General features: G+C 41.9%; 1 protein-coding gene and 1 long non-coding RNA gene across 13 annotated transcripts in view; one reads left to right on the top strand and one right to left on the bottom strand.

Annotated features, from left to right (window-relative positions):
• Window positions 1–18228, top strand: part of LOC121293089 — a 219927-nt gene that overhangs the window by 124431 nt on the left and 77268 nt on the right. For all 12 annotated transcript variants that reach the window (XM_041215688.1, XM_041215699.1, XM_041215693.1 and 9 more), the window contains 3 exons: window positions 10241–10339; window positions 10456–10644; window positions 13656–13754. In XM_041215688.1, the coding sequence (XP_041071622.1) occupies window positions 10241–10339; window positions 10456–10644; window positions 13656–13754 (387 nt within the window). The remainder of the gene's footprint in view (window positions 1–10240; window positions 10340–10455; window positions 10645–13655; window positions 13755–18228) is intronic.
• The window catches only part of LOC121293090, a 32271-nt gene that overhangs the window by 13067 nt on the left and 976 nt on the right, over window positions 1–18228 (bottom strand). The window lies entirely within an intron of this gene.

Genomic DNA, 18228 nt, shown 5'->3' with positions numbered 1-18228 from the left:
CAGCTGAGATTTTGTGCTCAAGCCTCTGGAGTTGGTCTTGAACCCATAACATTCTCACTCATGTGACAGTACTACAACTGAACCATGTTGAGTCTAAATCCATCTGTCAGCACATGATAGTGGCTGCTGTAAGTAGAACAACTTTAACCTTGAGGCTAAGCTTTGAGTCCGGAGGGCGTTGTGGAAAATTTTAGTGCAACAGGCAGAATGCATCTTAAGTGTCACTTAGATTTGAAGAATAGATGCCTAAAGCACATCCTGAGTTCCAGCAAGTTAGATAACATGCATATGCTTGTGAGATTTTTTTGACTTTTTAAAATAAAATCGGATTCCTTCACAAATGGATGACAGTCACTGGCAAAGTAATATTTCTAGGTTTGCCACCCAAGTATGAGAGAACCCTGGTTCACATGGGCTGCAGGAGGGAGTGAGTCACAGGCCTTTCCAATGTTGCACAACTCATGCTGCAGCGTTCCCTCTACTGCTGAGGTAAGTCAAATGTAGATGTTTCAGGGTGAGATGTGGGTCCTGTGCTGCCCACTCCTATCTGCTAGTGGGATCGTGTGTGATGACACGCACGAGCAGTTTGGTATAATTAAGTCCCAGGTTTCTATCCTGCTTCCCCATGGGAAGACTCCTCTCTGCCTACTTAATTCTCACCATGAGTCTGGCTCAGATAACGTTAGGCCCAATGAGGAACCTACATCCTCCCACTCTGTGGTGACCATTGCATCCCAGTCAATCAATCTTTCCTCTCATTCATTTCAAGATTCACATCCACACATGTTCAGATTACTGGGTAGAGACCAGTTGCCCTGGCTGAGATTATTCCCCTCTCCAGACCAGCAACAAAATGATCAATTGTAGAAAACTGATCTACTCAACATATCCTGGGGATTGAGCTTAGGATCTTCCTGGTCTGTATTAGTGAGCCTGACTGAGTCCCCAACCGAGTTAATGGACAACCCTTTATTATGTTACTTTGGAGCCATTTCAGAATAAAGAATCAAGAGGTGCTGAAACAAAAACAAAAAATGCTGGTAAAACTCAGCAGGCCTGACAGCATCTGTGGAGAGAAAGATAAAATTAACCTTTCAAGCCCATATGGCTCTTCTTCAGAACTATGAGAAGTAAAAATGTAGTGAAATTTATACTGTTTGGGGGGGGGGGCGCAGCGCAGGGGAGGGGGGCGGTGGGGGGGCGCAGGGGAGGGGGGCGATGGGGCAGGTGAAGCTGGATAGAAGGCCAGTGATAGTTGGAGGCAAAGGAGCAATTATCAAAGATGTCGTAAACAAAAGGTCAAAGGGGTGTTGATGGTGGTGGTACTGGCTAAAGGAGGTGCTAATGGTGACATTAAGGTCGGAAAGCAGAATATGATAATAGCCAGACAAGGGTAAGCAGTCTGGAAAGAATAACATGAGCAAGTGACAGACGGCCCGAGTGGGGGTGGGGTGGGTGGAGGGGACGGTGGTGGGAAAAAAGATTGAAAATAGGCTAAAACAATGAATAAAAATGAAAATAAATTTAAAAACATAATAAAAATAAGTGGGAAAAAAAAATGAAAATTTAAAAATAAAAATGAATATTGAAAAAGTGGGATAAAAAGGGGTGAGGATGGAGAAGAGAGTTCATGATCTGAAGTTGTTGAACTGAATGTTAAGTCCGGAAGGCTGTAAAGTGCCTAATTGGAAGATGAGGTGCTGTTCCTCCAGTTTGCGTTGAGCTTCACCGGAACACTGAAGCAGGCCAAGGACAGACATGTGGGCATGAGAGCAGGGTGGTGTGTTGAAATGGCAAGCGACAGGGAGGTCTGGATCATGCTTCCACAAAGCTGTAATCCAGTCTGCGTTTGGTCTCTCCAATATAGAGGAGACCACATTGGGAGCAGCGAATGCAGTAGGCCAAATCGAAGGAGGTGCAAGTGAATCACTGCTTCACCTGAAAGGAGTGTTTGAGCCCTTGGGCGATGAGGAGGGAGGAGGTAAAGGGGCAGGTGTTGCACCTTCTGTGATTGCATGGGAAGGTGCCATGGGAAGGGGATGAGGAGTTGAGGTGATGGGATTGTGGAACATTCCTTGTTCCAGTCCTACTCAGGCCCCCACCCACAATTCTTTTTCTCAGTACATCGATGACCGTATTGGTGCCGCTTCATGCTCTCATCTGGACCTGGAAATATTTATCAATTTTACTTGCAATTTCCACCCCTCCACCCCTTCCATATGGTCCATCTCTGACACTTCACATCCTTTCCTTGACCTCTCTGTCTCAATTTCTATTGAAAGACCATCCACCAATATTCATTACAAGCCCACCACTCCCACAGTTACGTCGACTACAGCTCCTCACACCCCGCTTCCTGTGAGGACTCTATCCCATTCTCTCAGTTCCTTCACCTCCGTCGCATCTGTTCTGATGATGCCACTTTCCAAAGCAGCACTTCTGACATGTCTTCCTTCTTTCTTAACCGAGGTTTCCCTCCCACGGTGGTTGACGGGTCCCTCAACCGTGTCCGACCCATCTCCCGCGCCTCTGCCCTCACACCTTCCTCTCCCTCCCAGAACCATGATAGGGTCCCCCTTGTCCTCACTTATCACCCCACCAGCCTCCATATTCAAAGGATCAACCTCTGCCATTTCTGCCAACTCCAGCATGATGACACCACCAAACATATCTTCCCTTCACCCCCCCGGCAGCATTCGGCAAGGACCATTCCCTCCGGGACACCCTGGCCCACTCCTCCATCCCCCTAACACCTCAACACTCTTCCACAGCACCTTCCCATGCAATCACATAAGGTGCAACACCTGCCCCTTTTCCTCCCCCCTCCTCACCGTCCAAGGGCCCAAACACTCCTTTCAAGTGCACTTCCCTCAATTTAGTCTACTGCATTCGCTGCTCCCAATGTGGTCTCCTCTACATTGGAGAAACCAAACGCAGACTGGGTGACCGCTTTGCAGAACACCTTCTGTCTATCCGCAAGCATGACCCAGACCTCTCTGTCGCTTGCCATTTCAAAATTCCACCCTGCTCTCATGCCCACATGTCCGTCCTTGGCCTGCTGCAATGTTCTAGTGAAGCCCGAAACAAACTGGAGGAACAGCACCTCATCTTCCAATTAGGCACTTTACAGCCTTCCAGACTTAACACTAAGTTCAATAACTTCAAATCATGAACTCTCTCCTCCATCCTCAACCCATTTTTATTCCCCTTTTCTCAATATTCATTTTTATTTTTTAATTTTAATTTTAGTTTATTTTTTTCACTTATTTTTATTATTAATATTATTCTTAAAATTTATTTTCATTTTTATTCATTATTTTAGCTCCACCTTTTATCCTATTTTCGATCTTTTCCCACCACCGTCCCCTCTTCCCACCCCACCCCCACTCGGGCCGTCTGTCACTTGCTCATGTTGTTCTTTCCAGAGTGCTTACCCTTGTTCGCCTGTTATCATATTCTGCTTTCTGACCTTAATGTTATCATTAGCACCTCCTTTAGCCAGTACCACCACCATCAACACCCCTTTGACCTTTCGTTTAAGACAATCTCTCCTTTGCCTCCACCTATCACTGGCCTTCTATCCAGCTTCACCTGCCCCACCCCCCTTAAACAGTATAAATTTCACCACATTTTTACTTCTCTTAGCTCTGAAGAAGAGTCATTATGGACTCAAAAGGTTAACTCTGTCTTTCTCTCCACAGACGCTGTCAGACCTGCTGAGTTTTTCCAACATTTTTTGTTTTTGTTTCAGATTTCTAGGATCCACAGTATTTTGCCTTTATCAAGGGGTGCATTTGGCCAAACAGTTACTACAAAAATAACGATCACATTTCCAATGGTTGGAGTTGATGACAATTTTTCTTTTCCTTGTTAACAGAATATGCCCCATTACCCGCTCATCATTGAACAGGAAGGTCCCTGGATCTCCATTGTAAATTCCAATTATCCACTTATCATGTTTTCCACAATTTATCTTTTAGCCTCCTGAACAAGAGATTTGATTAAAATATTCTGATATCCCAATGGTTCTGGCTGGAATGGAGCACCTGGGAAAATGTTTCCAGTTCGCAGTTTAGTTTAGCAAAGTAGCATGGAGGGGCTGAGGTTTGTGAAATCATTGCCTTCCCACAGCCCCCCAAAACAAGCAGCCCCCCTGTCCTGGATGGAGCAGTGGGGTGTGATGTCATAGACAGAAATAGTTGTATGGATTCCACCTGGGAATGGGCACATCAGCAGTGCACTGCACTGCAGCCCAAGAACCAGCCTGAAGGTAGTTTTAATAACAGTAAATTGAGCAGCACTGGTCCTTTATTTAACTTAATTTACTTTTAATTGAAAGGTCACAGGCTAGTACATGTGACTTTCTTCCCTGGTCATGTCATTATTAGTTTGAATTAAAATTGCACACAACGGAGATCTATGTTATCATCAGAGCTTTCAACCAAATTGCAGTTGATTTGAAGTCAGCATGAAATTATTGATTTCTTTATGGGAGATTCAACACCTTAGTTTAGCTTTTGCTCAAAGTTTTCTTGATTCATGTAGGCTCCCAAGCCTCAGTTTAGAGAACCAGAAAAGATTCCTGCTTCTCGGTCTCTTTTTAGCCAACCAACAAGATGGTTTCTAATGGCAACCTAAGACAACCTGTCCTGCAACATCTACCTCTTCCCTGTACGATAATGCCTCACCGAGCATAGGGTCCCTCATCAGTTTACAAACTCAACTGCCTGAAACGTAAAGCTAGGAGTTTTTACCTATACAGACCAGAAAGGTTCCAGTTTCATTCTTCAGTCTGCATCTGGTTAGATCTCAACCAGGACAAAGTGTGCCAGGTGTGGCTCAGTGATAGCATTCTTGGCTCTGAGATAGAACTTTGTAGGTTCATTGAACTCCTCATTATTCAAGTATCTCCAAGCTGCAAGTGGCTTCATTGGACTCTTCAGTCACGAGAAGGCAATGTGAGATCAGCATGGATATCATTGTTGTCTGTTGGGGGAGCTTCTGCAGCTACATCACCTCTGGCCTTCCTCTGGGTATATTGGATGATGCAAAACAAAATCAAAAATAAAAATACCTGGAAAAACTCAGCAGATCTGAGAGCATCTATGGAGAGGAATACAATTAACATTTCAAGTCTGTATGACTCTTCAACAGAACTAAGGAAAAATAGGTGAAATATAAGCTGGTTTAAGGGGGGTGGAACAAGTAGAGCTGGATAGAGGGCCAGTGATAGGTAGAGATTGCCAAAAGATGTCACAGACAAAAGGACAAAGATGTTGCGAAGTTAGTGTAGATGATCCTTTAAAGGTGGAGTCATAGGCCTGAATTTTCAACTCAGAGGGCGGGCGCAATTGGCAGGCGGTTGGGAAACTCACCACCAACCACAATCGGCCCCCGAACTCGATTTCACGCTGGCTGACCAATTGAACAGCCAGCCAGTGTGAAAGGCACACTGAAAAGCTCGGCGCCGCCGGGGTAGGGGCGTGAGGAGGGCGGGCGATGTCGTTTCCGCGGACGTGGGCGAGCCTTGAAAGAAAGCTCCCTGAAGGCAGACAGCTGTCTCGGAGCTGCAGATACGAAAACCCAGCAAATAAAGTTTTTAAAATCAAGAAAAAAATGTCCAACCATCACAATCAGGCACCTGAACATATGGATGATAAAAATGCTGTCCATAAATTTAAATTTTAATTTATTTAAAAACGGAAACCTTATCCTGCCCTTGGATGAGTTTGCATGAAAAATGCAAAGTCTGCCTGGCCGATTCGCCCCCATCCACCAACCGTAAAGTTGGACAGACCACGAAAAATCAGAGACAATTGTGCCCTAAATGGGCTTAATTGCCCTCTTAATTGTCAGCAGGCGCGCTTCCGACTTGCTCGTTCCTGCCGACCGAAATATCATGCGGGATGACAACGGGACACTCGCCCAACCTCATCTCGCACGATTTCATGCCTGAATGGGTCAGGTGTGCGCCCACCCAATCAGTGTAAAATTCAGCCCGTAGAGTTTTACAGCATGGAAAGAGGCCCTTCAGCCCATCGTGTCCACGCTGACCATCAAGTCCCTATCTACTCTAATCCCATTTTCCGTAGCCTTGTATGCTTTGGCATTTCAAGTGTTCATCTAAATACTTCTTAAATGTTGTGTGGGTTCCTGCCTCTACTATCCTTTCAGTGAGTTCCAGATACCTCCCATCCTCTGGGGGAAAAAGTTTTTCCTCAAATCTCCTCTAAACCTCCTGCCCCGTACCTTAAATCTATCCCCCCTGGTTATTGGCCCCACCACTAAGGGGAAAAGTTTCTTCCTATCTACCCTATCTATGCCCATCAATTTTGTACATCTCAATCAGGTCCCCCCTCAGCCTTCTCTGCTGTAAGGAAAACAACACCAGCCTATCTAGTCTCTCTTCATAGGTGAAATGCTCTAGCCCAGGCAACATCTTGGTGAATCTCCTCTGCACCCTCTCTAGTGCAATCACATCCTTCCTATAGTGTGGCGAACAGTACTCCAGATGTGGCCTAACTAATGATTTATACAGCTCTATCATAACCTCCCTGCTTTTGTATTCAATGCCTTGACTAATAAAGGCCAACATCTCATAAGCCTTTTTAACAATCTTATCTACCTGCTTGCTGACTTCAAGAATCTATGGACATGCACACCAAGGTCCCTCTGATCCTCTGTACTTCCTAGGGTCCTACCATTCATTATGTATTCCCTTGCCTCTTTAGTCTTCCCAAAATTCATCACCTCACAATTTTCAGGATTAAATTCCATTTGCCACTATTCTGCCCACCTGACCAGCCTGCCTATACCATCCTGTAGTCTAAGGCTTTCCCTCCTTGCTATTTACCACACCACCAATTTTTGTGTCATCTGTGAAGTTACTGATTATACCTCCTGCATTCATGTCTAGTTCATAACGTACACTACAAACATCAAGGGACCCAGCATCGAACACTGTGGTATGCCACTGGACACAGGCTTCCAGTCACAAAAACAACCTTTGACCATCATCCTCTGCCTCCTGCCACTAAGCCAATTTTGGGCCAGTTTGCCAAATTGCCCTGAATCCCTTGGGCTCTTACCTTCTTGACCATTCTCTCATGCGAGACCTTGTCAAAATGTCAAAAACCTTACTGAAGTCCATGTAGACTACATCAACTGCACTACCCTCATTTATACAGTTAGTTATCTCTTCAAAAAATCCAATCAAATTTGTTAGACATGATCTACCCCTGACAAAGCCATGCTGACTATCCCTGATTAATTCTTGCCTTTTCAAGTAGAGATTAATTTTGTCCCTCAGAATTTTTTCCAGATGTTTCCCTACCACTGATGTTAGACTCACTGGCCTATAGTTCCCTGGTTTATCCCTCCAACCCTTCTTGAATAATGGTGCCACACTAGCTGTCCTCCAGTCCTCTGGCACCTCTCCTGTAGCTAGAGAGGATTTGAAAATTAACGTCAGGGCCCCTACAATCTCCTCCCTTGCCTCCCACAGCAGCCTGGGACACATCTCATCTGGGCCTGGGGATTTATCCACTTTTAAGATTGCTAATATCTCCTTCCTCTCAATGCTAATTTGTTCAAGCATATCACAGCCCCCTCCCTGATTTCTACACCTACATTGTCCTTCTCTGTAGTGAATAGAGATGGAAAATACTTATTTAAAACTTCACCTACATCTTCCAGCTCCTCTCACAGATTGCCACTTTGGTCCCGAATAGGCCCTACTCTTTCCCTGGTTATCCTCTTGCCCCTAGTATACTTATAAAATGCCTTTGGATTTTCCTTTATTTTAACCACCAGGGCCCCCTCTTCGCTGTCCTAATTTCTTTTTTTAAGTAACCCCCTTTATTTCCTATACTCCCTTAAGGCTTCCGCTTTTTTGAGCTCTCAGTCTCCACCACAAGCTTCTCTTTATTTCTTTATCTAATCCTGTACATTCCTCAAATTCAGTGTTCTCTGGACTTGTTGGGTTTCACATTTACGGGAACATGTTGGTCCTGCACTCTCACTATTTCCTTTTTGAATGACTCTCATTGGTCTGATGTATATTTTCCTACAAGTAGCTGCTCCCAGCCCACTTTGGCCAGATCCTGCCTTATCATATTAAAATCGGCCTTCCCCCAATTCAGGACCTTTATTTCTGATCAAATTTTGCCCTTTTCCATAACTACCTTAAATCTTACTGAGTTATTGACACTATCACTGTTAATCACTTGTTGAACTAAATTTCACTGCTTGCCTCCATATGGGCCAGTCGGCTGCAACATTTTCCTAAGAGAGGTGGTTTGTGTTCTAATATGCCTCAAGGGTTTGCAGCATGACATCACTAGAAGGGAAATGTGTCATGTGATCTAGTCTTTGTTTCACTTTTGCTTTGAGCAGAGCACACACACATAGCTCTGGTGTCTTCAAGCTTTATACCTATGTATAGTTGTTCTCAAGTGCCTAATCTTAATAAATGAACCCAGAACATGTTTACACAATGCGTTATGAGCGATTGGTGTTTTGGTGTCATACAGCACATAACCTCAAGGACTTTAATTATAAGAACATGACAGTCTGAAATGCAGAGATTTTTAAGGATTTTTTTTAGGATGTCCCTGTATCTTCTGTACTGTGCACCTTGGTGTTGCTTGCTCTGAGATAGTTCCCAATAGAAAATCTGCTTGGGGATTCTGTTGAATTTTCTGAAGGGTGGTCTCCATGCTGTTGAGCACAGTATGAAGAAGGAAGTAATTGTTTGCGATTTTGTCCTGCCAAGGAATTTGGGTTGTTTGGTAGGAGACTTCCAGAGCCTATAGTAGACTCAGGATTCTGTGCCATATAACAGTGTACCAGAGACTTGAGTGCAAATGCTAGGCTAATACTCCAGTGCAGTACTGAGGGAGTGCTGCACTGTAGGAGCACAGATGATGCAGGGTACTGTCTGTCCTCTCAGATGGATACAAAAGATCCATGGCACTGTTTCAAAACAGAACAGGTGACTATCTTCTCCATGTCCTAGTCAGTTCTTGCACCACAACTATCACCAAAACAGATTGATCATTACCTCATTGCTGCATGTGGGAGCTTGCCGTGCACAAACTGGCTGCTGCATTTCCTACATTACAACAGCGACTCCACTTGAGAAGTCCATCGTTGGCAGTGAAGTGCTTCAGGACACCCTGAAGTTGTGAAAGGTGCCATAGAAATGTACATCTATGGTGCCTACTTCTATCAGGGCAGCTCCTGGTTGTCAGTAATTGGCCACATTGGCCCCAGGTTAAGGGAGGGAAAATCATCCATGGATTCTGCTCCTAATCTAGAATATTTAATATCTATGTATATCATGTATAATGGCCAGCTGGACAAGATATTGGAGTATACCTCTGGAATCTTTGCCCTGTAGGGGAGGTGATCTCTTCTGGGAGCAAATATTGGAGAGAATAATGTTCTCCATTTCAGTTTTGGTTTGGGAACAATGGAATCACTAAAATATAGTGTAGACAATGCTTATGCCAGTTGCCTAGGGTTCTGCTCTGGTGCAAAAGCCATTGCAGACAAATGGGAGAACCTTTATGGAAATTCACCCACACAATGTGTGAAATCATGAAATTGAATTTTTTTGTCCACTGTAGCTGAAGGTGTGGGAGATCCAAAACATGGACATGCCAACCTGATTAACTAGTAAAAGCTTACTGATAGCTTCAAAAAAAAAAGCTGGATTTGGCATGCCTCACCCTTCCCTGCACATCCCACTTACTTACCACGTACAAGCTCAATAACACATCTTTACATTTGCCTGTTATGTGTTCATTGGGTTGCTGTATATCATACATACCTGATTTATCTCGGAGCAATGCAGAAATGACACTAATTCTAAACCTAAACAGCTTTATTTACAATACTTTAAAATATCTCAGAACTCAGGATTTGTAGACAAACATGGTGTCAGCCAGAACCCAAGTTTTTCTCTGGAAATAAGGCGTTAGCCTGAGATTGCAGTGGGTAGCAGTCAATATAGGTAAGTCACTTTCTGACACTGGTCCACCTTGCTCAAGAGCAACATTGACTTTGGACTAGTCAGATGGCCCACAAACATTAAAGTTGATATGTCTGGTTTGTTAGCCCTGAATGAGGGAAGGTTAAGAAGGAACAACAGAGAACCATGTACTCTTACTTGAGTAAATAACTTGAGTTAAACATTGTCACAGTATTCATATATTTAACCATGAGTATTTCTTTTCAGGGTTGGAACCAGACACCACTTACACCGTATTCATTGAGTGTGACTTGCCCTTTAACTGGACACTCAGCTCCCAATCTCTTAATGTCACTACTCTCTCATGTATGTATTTACAAACAATAATATTAGTATAAAATTGGCTCTCTATCTCACAGTTGGAGAGTTTGTTGAGTTGAAATATTTTCCTCAATCTAACTGAGACTTTGTTTTATTGGCAGCTTCGAGATTGCTCAGTAACTTGAAGGCTTCCCATATAACCTCATCTACCGCTGAGATTAACTGGGATCCATCCAACTCAGATGCTGTCTTGGTTTTGTCCTATTCTATCATCTATGGTCCCTATGGTAGTGCGAGACCCAAGAACAACATAATTGTTTTCTCCTCAATAGGCAGTGTGATCCTCACAGGTAAAGACATGGGAAATGCAGAATAGAGTGTTCAAGTGAGTTCCTGCAGTTTCCTGCCTCAATCTTAAATTTTGCTGGCAATTTCTGTTGAGTTTTGAACTGAAATGAAGGGAGCCAACAACCTTGGAGATGGATTCTGGAGCAGGACCCACTACCACCAGGTTTCTGTCCCATATTGGCAGCGTTGAGGTTTTCAGTGCGGTATAGGGATTTCTTAAAATGCACATGTGTTGTGACAGAGTGATTATTAAAATAAAGATCAATAAGGAGGAAGAGAATTGAAGTGCCTATAACCTGTGAATTGTGCTCCCATTGTAGTAGAGTAATGAAGAATGAATTAAGAGGCATTAACTGAGACTGATAGATGTGCTTTACTTCGGAGCCTTCAGCCTGAAAAGTGATTGCTAGAGTTTGGAGAACCAACTATTGGATTTCCAGTAAAAAAAATCCTTGTTTGAAATTTTAATGGAAGAAGTTGAGGTTCATTACAGGATAGAAGAATGGATAAGAGAAGGATATACAATAAATAATATAAACAAAGCCCGAAGAATTTACAGTGCTTCAGATCTTAAGATCTCAGTGGCTTCCTTTGCTTGGAAAAAGTATGTTTCACAGAGAGGCAATAGGGCTGTGCCATCTACATGAGGACATGTACCAAAGATCAACTGCATGGATAGTTCTGCCATAGGTATGAAAGTGATATAATTTTTATTTTAAACCACAGAATTATTTCAAGCAATGACTCTTTGGTATGATGCATGGTGCTGCCCTGGCTTCCAATTATCCGAATTAGAGAATCATAGGATGGTTACAGTATGAAGAGGCCATTTGGCCCTTCATGTCTGTGCCGGCTCGCTGCAAAAATAACTCAGCAAGTCCCACTCCTCTGCCCTTTTCCCATAACCCTGCAAATATTTTCTCTTCAGATAATTTTCCAATTCACAAAGCCATGATTGAATTGTTTCCGCCAGACTCACAGGCAGTGCATTAACAGTATGATGCACAAAGACACTTTTCTTCAAGTTGCCTTTGGTTCTTTTGCAAATCATTTTAAATCACTTTTTCTCAAGTCTTCCGCCAACGGAAACAGTTTCTTCTGATCTACACTGTCTAGACCCCTACTACAGAACTGCCTTTCTCTTACACTCTTGTACAGCTAAGCCTGCCCTAGTGCCATGGACTTGACTCTGGCTGCCCTGCCCAAAGGAACCATCAGTCTCATGGGTATTTTGAACTGAATATCAGTTGGAGAGCGTGATACACTCTGGGACTTCTGCAATATATACTAGGTCCTCCTTGACAGCCTGGCTCATTCTCTCTGTCTGCACACCCTTGAATTGTGGTATGACAACATCCAGAAGCTTTCTATCCATAAAATGCCCAGCCTCGCAGATGCACCACAATGACCCCCAGCTGCACTGAAGCTCCGAAGCCTGGAGTTCAAACTGCTCCTTCCTGACACTTACTGCACATATGGTTGTCCAAGACACAAGAAGCATTCAGGAATTCCAATATGAAACAGGGTGTGCAGTCTACAGGACCTGCCAAGACTTTATTTATAAGGCTATTAACCGACTTAGCAGACACTCACCAATCGTGTCAATTTATGGTATTTTTATTGATCTCGTTTTAACTATTAGTCTTCAGAGTTTAATTTACTGAAAAATTTGGAATCCTTTAGTGTTATTCTTATTGTTTATTATTCAATTTTAACTTTATACCCTAAAGATGATTAATTGATTGAACACTGATTGTAATTATATAATAAATGATCAAATTGGCTTTAGTTTGTACACTAACTAATTGATCGAGTCTTACTTTATAGTTGATTAAATTAAATTAAAATTTTGCCAGCACACTCACCCCACTTGTTTCCTTGACATCACTTTGCATTTTTTTTCCTCCCGTTCAGTTCAGACTTTCTGTCAGAGAGGCAATTGGTCCCAGGTCTCTCCTTTTGCTCCTCTCCACTCCTGGCCTCATCTTTATGTTGCTCCATCCTACTCCCAGTCTTCCCTTTTATGCTGTTCCACTTCAGCCTTTCCATTTTATCAGGGAACTGATGCACTTTACAGGTCAGATGGTGAATGGAAGCAAAGCAGCAGCGTGATAGGGTCAGCCAGTTTTCTCATTGTTGAGTTCCCCAAATTATTGACCACATTGGATTGTATCCATATACAATGTCGAACTTCCACCATTGACCCTCTAATTTTCTTTAATAGAGGCACCATTAACTTTGTTGTCCAGATTGTGTGTGATCAGATGCAGACACCTTCATGTGAATGCCAGATTTACTGGAAACTGCTATGTGTTTTGTGTTGTAGAGGTCTTCACGGGTTTTTTAGAAATTATCTGTTCTCCCAAAGTGTGCTACTTGAGTCTGTAGTTTCTAAAAACCATTCCTCTTTACTTACAGCAAGTATTTACACATTTGGACCTCTACACGAAGTTGAAGCTTCTGGTCTTTTTAGATCTCTATTACTTTTCAATCATGTGATGGATGTTATTATTATATCAATAACACATACTTCTGATGTTAATCCTGTACTCTACATCCCCCACAGGTCTTCATCCCTATCATATTTACATCCTCCTACACTATGATCCATTCCACCCTACCTGAGCTCTTCAGGGAAGACAGTCCAGTCAGTGGGTGGTTCATGACTAATAAAACTTCCCTCTTTCTACAATGGATAATGACCCATTTAAGTGTGACAAGAACAGCAAATGAGAAGATTGCGAGAAGGAATATGCCTTTGCCCGAGTTGTCATAGTGAGAAGCACAGGATTCCTAAAGATGCAATTTTGTTATCTAGATAGACCTGGAGGGCTCTGCACAGCTTTTCCATTTGAAAAGATTCCTCGGCAGTTGGGCCTAGCTGTTTTGAAAGACATAATGACCTCTCTCTTAGACAATGTTGCATTTGGGTTGGTTGTCCTCCAATAACAACAGTCACCACTTTAAAATGGAACCCGAGTCACCAATATATCTCATTATTTCCCTTTAACAGATCTGAATGAGTTAACTCCATATGTTGTCACTGTTTCTGCAAAAACATTCTTTGGAGTAGAGGATACTGGTTCAATGTTGAAGTTTACAACTCAAAGCTGTAAGTATTTCTGATATGTTAACTTGTTCACCATTTTCTCTTGTTCCACCTAGAGTAAAGAACCGTTCATTTAAGTGAATCTTTCTTGTGAGGACAGAGTTGAGACCAAGTTGTGTGTGAAACGAGAAAGAGAATGCAAACTGCTAGACCAGGCAGATGAACCTTGAGCAAATCTGAAATGGGATATACAAACATTAGGAGCCTGATTAGGCAATTCAGCTCCCCGAGCCAGTTCCACCCTTCTATCAGATCATGGCTGATTTGTAACTGGACTCCATTTACCTGCCTTTATCTGAGAATGATCACTCTAGGAAGATTCCCTGTCTGCATGGAGTGCAATGAGATCTTAAGTGCCCAAGCTGGTCAGACTTTGTTAAAATTACTCCTGTAGAAGATTCATTAAAGTTTTATTTTAAAATATGTATCCACAAATTCAAAACATCCAAATGCTGTATAATTGATGTAAAGCTTTTCAAAACATTGGAACATTTTCAAAACAAAGAAATTCTCCAGGCAGATGATCTTTAACTTTCTCCCTTACTGACATGTATATGACACTCTTCAACATGCTATTTCCAGAATTCAAGGTGCTATTGTGACTGCGTGATAGCACTTTTGCCTCTGAGACAGAAAGCTGTATGTTCAAGTCCCACCGCAGAGATCTGGGCATATATACCAGACTAACAATCCTGTGCAAGACTGAGAAAGTGCTGCACTGTCAAAGGTGCATTGTTTCATGCATGTTTGCTGCTCTCAAATTGGACATGCCATTTGCTCTCCTAATCAATGCTCCCTTTTTGCATCATCTGTACTTATTTTCCCACATAATTTCGTATTGATAGTAAACTTGGATGTGTTACACTCCACCCCCTCAATAAAATCACAAATGTGAATTGTAAACAGCCAAGGCCTGAGTACTGATTCTTACTAGTGACCTGCCGACCTGAAAATGTCCCATTTATTCCTACTCCCTTCTTTTCATCTATTACCAATCCCTGATCTATGCTAATATATTACCTCAAACTCATGATCCATTTTGTGTAATAAGCTCTTGTGTGGCATCTTATCAAATGCTTTTTGAAAATCAAAATAAACTACACCAACTAGGAGCCCTCATCTATCTCACTAGTTACATCCTCAAAAGACTTTAACAGGTTTGTCAACTACAATTTCCCTTTGATAAATCAGTGTTGGCTCTGCTTCATCATATTATAATATTCGAAGTGTCCTGTACCATGCCCTCAGTAATAGATTCTAGCATTATTGCCACAATTTTAGTTAGACTAACTGGCCTGTAGTTCCCCATTTTCTTTCTTCTTTCTTTATTGGATGGGTTTACATTTGTTACCTTCCAATCCTGGAATTAAAGGAATTGAATAAATCCAACACATCCACTATCTCTGCAGCTACCTCTTTTATAATCTTAAAATGCAGGATATCAGGTCCAGGGGATTACACATCTCTTACTTTAATTGAATACTGTCTTTAGCTCTTGTTAGCCACGGTTGGATCACCTTTTCTGTTGAGTGCTTGTGCCTTAAAGAAACGTATATTTTTTGCAAATTACATATTAATTCTTTAATTCCTAGCCATTGCCTATCTTTCATCACATCATTTATTGTATTCCCTAATCTACCTTAGCCAATTTGCCTCTCACACCTATATAGTTTGCTTTGTTTAGATTTAAGATATTAGTTTCAAACTTAATGAAACCACTTTCAAACTCAATGTAAAATTCCATCGTATTAAGGTCACTCCTTTATTACAAGGTTTTAATTAACCCTTTCTCATTCCGTAATACTAGATCCAAAACAGCCTGTTTCCTATTTGGTTCCTCGAAATATTGAACTAGAACACTATCTTATACGCCTTTCATGAACCCATCATTCTCACTATTACTGCAAATTTAGTTTGCCCAGTTGACATGAAGATTCAAGTCCCCCATGATTATTGTATTGCCTTTATTACATGCACCTCCGGTTTCCTGATTTATACTATACCCCAAAGCAGATTGCTTGAGAGTGCATAAACAACTCTGACCAATGCTTTCTGCCCCTTGTTGTTTCTTAACTCCACACAAACTGATTCTACTTTTTGATTTTCTGAGCTAAGATCCATTGTTTTATATCCCATTGTTTATTATAATGACTGCACCTCCTTTTCCATTTTGCCTATCTCTTCAAAAAGTTACATATCCTGAAATATTTAGTTCCCAACCCTGGTCATTTTGTAACCGTATCTCAGTAATGGCTGTTCAGATCAAATTTATTCATTTCTATCTGTGCTATTAATTCATCTAAATTATTACGAATTATTTGCACTGATAACTTGGAATTTTTTCTGATTTTTCTTGATGTCACCTCAGTCACTACGCCCCATTAACTTTGTTATTTGACTGTCCCTTCCTGACCCAGTCTGCGGTTTTACTCAAAACACTGCTCTGCTCTAGCATCGTGGCATTTTCCTTGCAGCTTTGGAATTTACACTCTCCTGAGACCTCCTGTATTTATTAGTTTAAAGACCTGTGTACTGCCCTAGGAAAAGGGTGATGGGGGAATGGAATTTGGTACAGTTAGTTTTGGCCGGATTATTAATGTTTAGCAGGTTATTTCAGAGCATTAGAGACCCATTAAAGAGCTCTCAACACTACATTTCTAGGTTTGTAGGGCCCTCATAATATCCTGTGCAAAGTTATCAGCTTGGGTTTGCTGTATTTCTTTACTCACCAAGGGATTATCTTTACAGTACATTTCCAAACAATAACACATTTCAGAGGTTGAACACCCTCCTCACCCCCACCTCCAACCCCCCCTTCCAGAACTGTCAACATTGAAAATAAATAATATGCAATTCCTCAGAGAATGAAGCTGTGTGTACCTGAATGCAGCAACAGGCGGACAATATCCGGACTTGGGCTCATCAGTGGCAAGTAGTGTTTGTGCCACATATCCCACAAGAGAGAGTCTAACTACCTCCCCATGACATATAATGGCATCACCACTAACAGTCTTCTGTACGAATATATTTCTCAATTCCCCTCTAGTTTTTTTTGCCAATTATTTTAAATCAATGGCCTGTGATTAGCAAGATCCATTTTCCAGAGGAAACAATTTGTGCCTGCTTACTCAAGAAAAACTCATTTTTCTTACCTCCATTAGGTCTCTCCTTAACCTTCTCTAATCGAAGGAGAACAATCCCAGCTTCTCCATCACTCCACATACCTGAAATCCCTCATCCCCAGTATCTTCTTGGTTAAACCATCTCTGGACCCTCTCCAAGGTTTTGACAATTTTTCTCAAATGTGGTGTCAGAATTCTTCACAATTCCCCAGTAGCAACCGAATCGGAGATTTGTAAAGGCTTGGCAAAAGCTACAGTGCTAAAAACCAAAGAAGGTGCTGTTAGTGGCATAAAGGTAAGATAACAGAACGTGCTAATGGCAGAACAAGGGTCAGCATTCTGTGAAAGCACAATATAGAAACAAGTGACAGATGGCCATGTGGGATGGGGTTGGCAACAAAGGATAAAAAAATGAATGAATAAATAAATAAATAAAAATAATAGATTAACACAAAAATTGGATGAAAAAAGGGGATAAAAATGGAGAAGAGAGTCCATGGTCTGAATTTGTTGAACTCAATGTTAAGTCCGGAGGGCTGTAAAGTGCCTCTTGAGGGGAATGCCTTTCAGGCACTTTACAGCTTTCCTGACTTAATATTGAGCTCAGCAACTTCAGACCATGAACTTTCTCCTCCATCGTGACACATTTTTTAATCCATTTTTGAAATCTGTTTATTTTTATTTTTATTCATGTCTTTTATCCTTTGTCACCAACCCCCATCCTCCACCTCCACAGGGCCATCTGTCACTTGTTTCTATATTGTGCTTTCACAGAGCACTTAACTTTGTTCCGCCATTAACACATTCTGCTATCTTGCCTTTATGCCACGATCAGCACCTTCTTTAGTCTTTAACACTGCCATTAACACTCCCTTTATCTTGCGTCCATGACACCTTTGTCAATTTCTCCTTAGCCCCCACCTATTGCTGGCCTTCTATCCAGCTTTGCCTGCTTCACCCCCTCCTAAACGGTACAAATTTTATCACATTTCTACTTCTTTTTCGTTCTGAAGAAGAGTAATACGGACTCAAACGTTAACCCTGTCTCTCTCTCTCCACAGATGCTGCCAGACCTACTGAATTTTCCAGCATTTTCTATTTTTATGTCTGATTTCTAGCATCCACAGTATTTTGCTTTCAACCATTTAGATTACTTGCTTCTCCATGTTGTTTGTACCAAAGTGTCTCACTTACCACTTAACCACATTAAATTGTATCTGCTATTTGTCTGCCAAGTTTACCACCTAGTCTTTTCCCTTCTGAAGTCTGTTATTATCCGGATCACTCAATACTATGTTGACAAGTTTTGTTTTATCCTCAAACATGAAAGGCCAGATCTTTCAGTACCAGGAGCA

Source organism: Carcharodon carcharias, chromosome 21 (genome assembly GCF_017639515.1).
Source record: "Carcharodon carcharias isolate sCarCar2 chromosome 21, sCarCar2.pri, whole genome shotgun sequence".
Classification (NCBI taxonomy): Eukaryota; Metazoa; Chordata; class Chondrichthyes; order Lamniformes; family Lamnidae; genus Carcharodon; species Carcharodon carcharias.
This window is presented reverse-complemented; position numbering and strand designations above follow the sequence as displayed.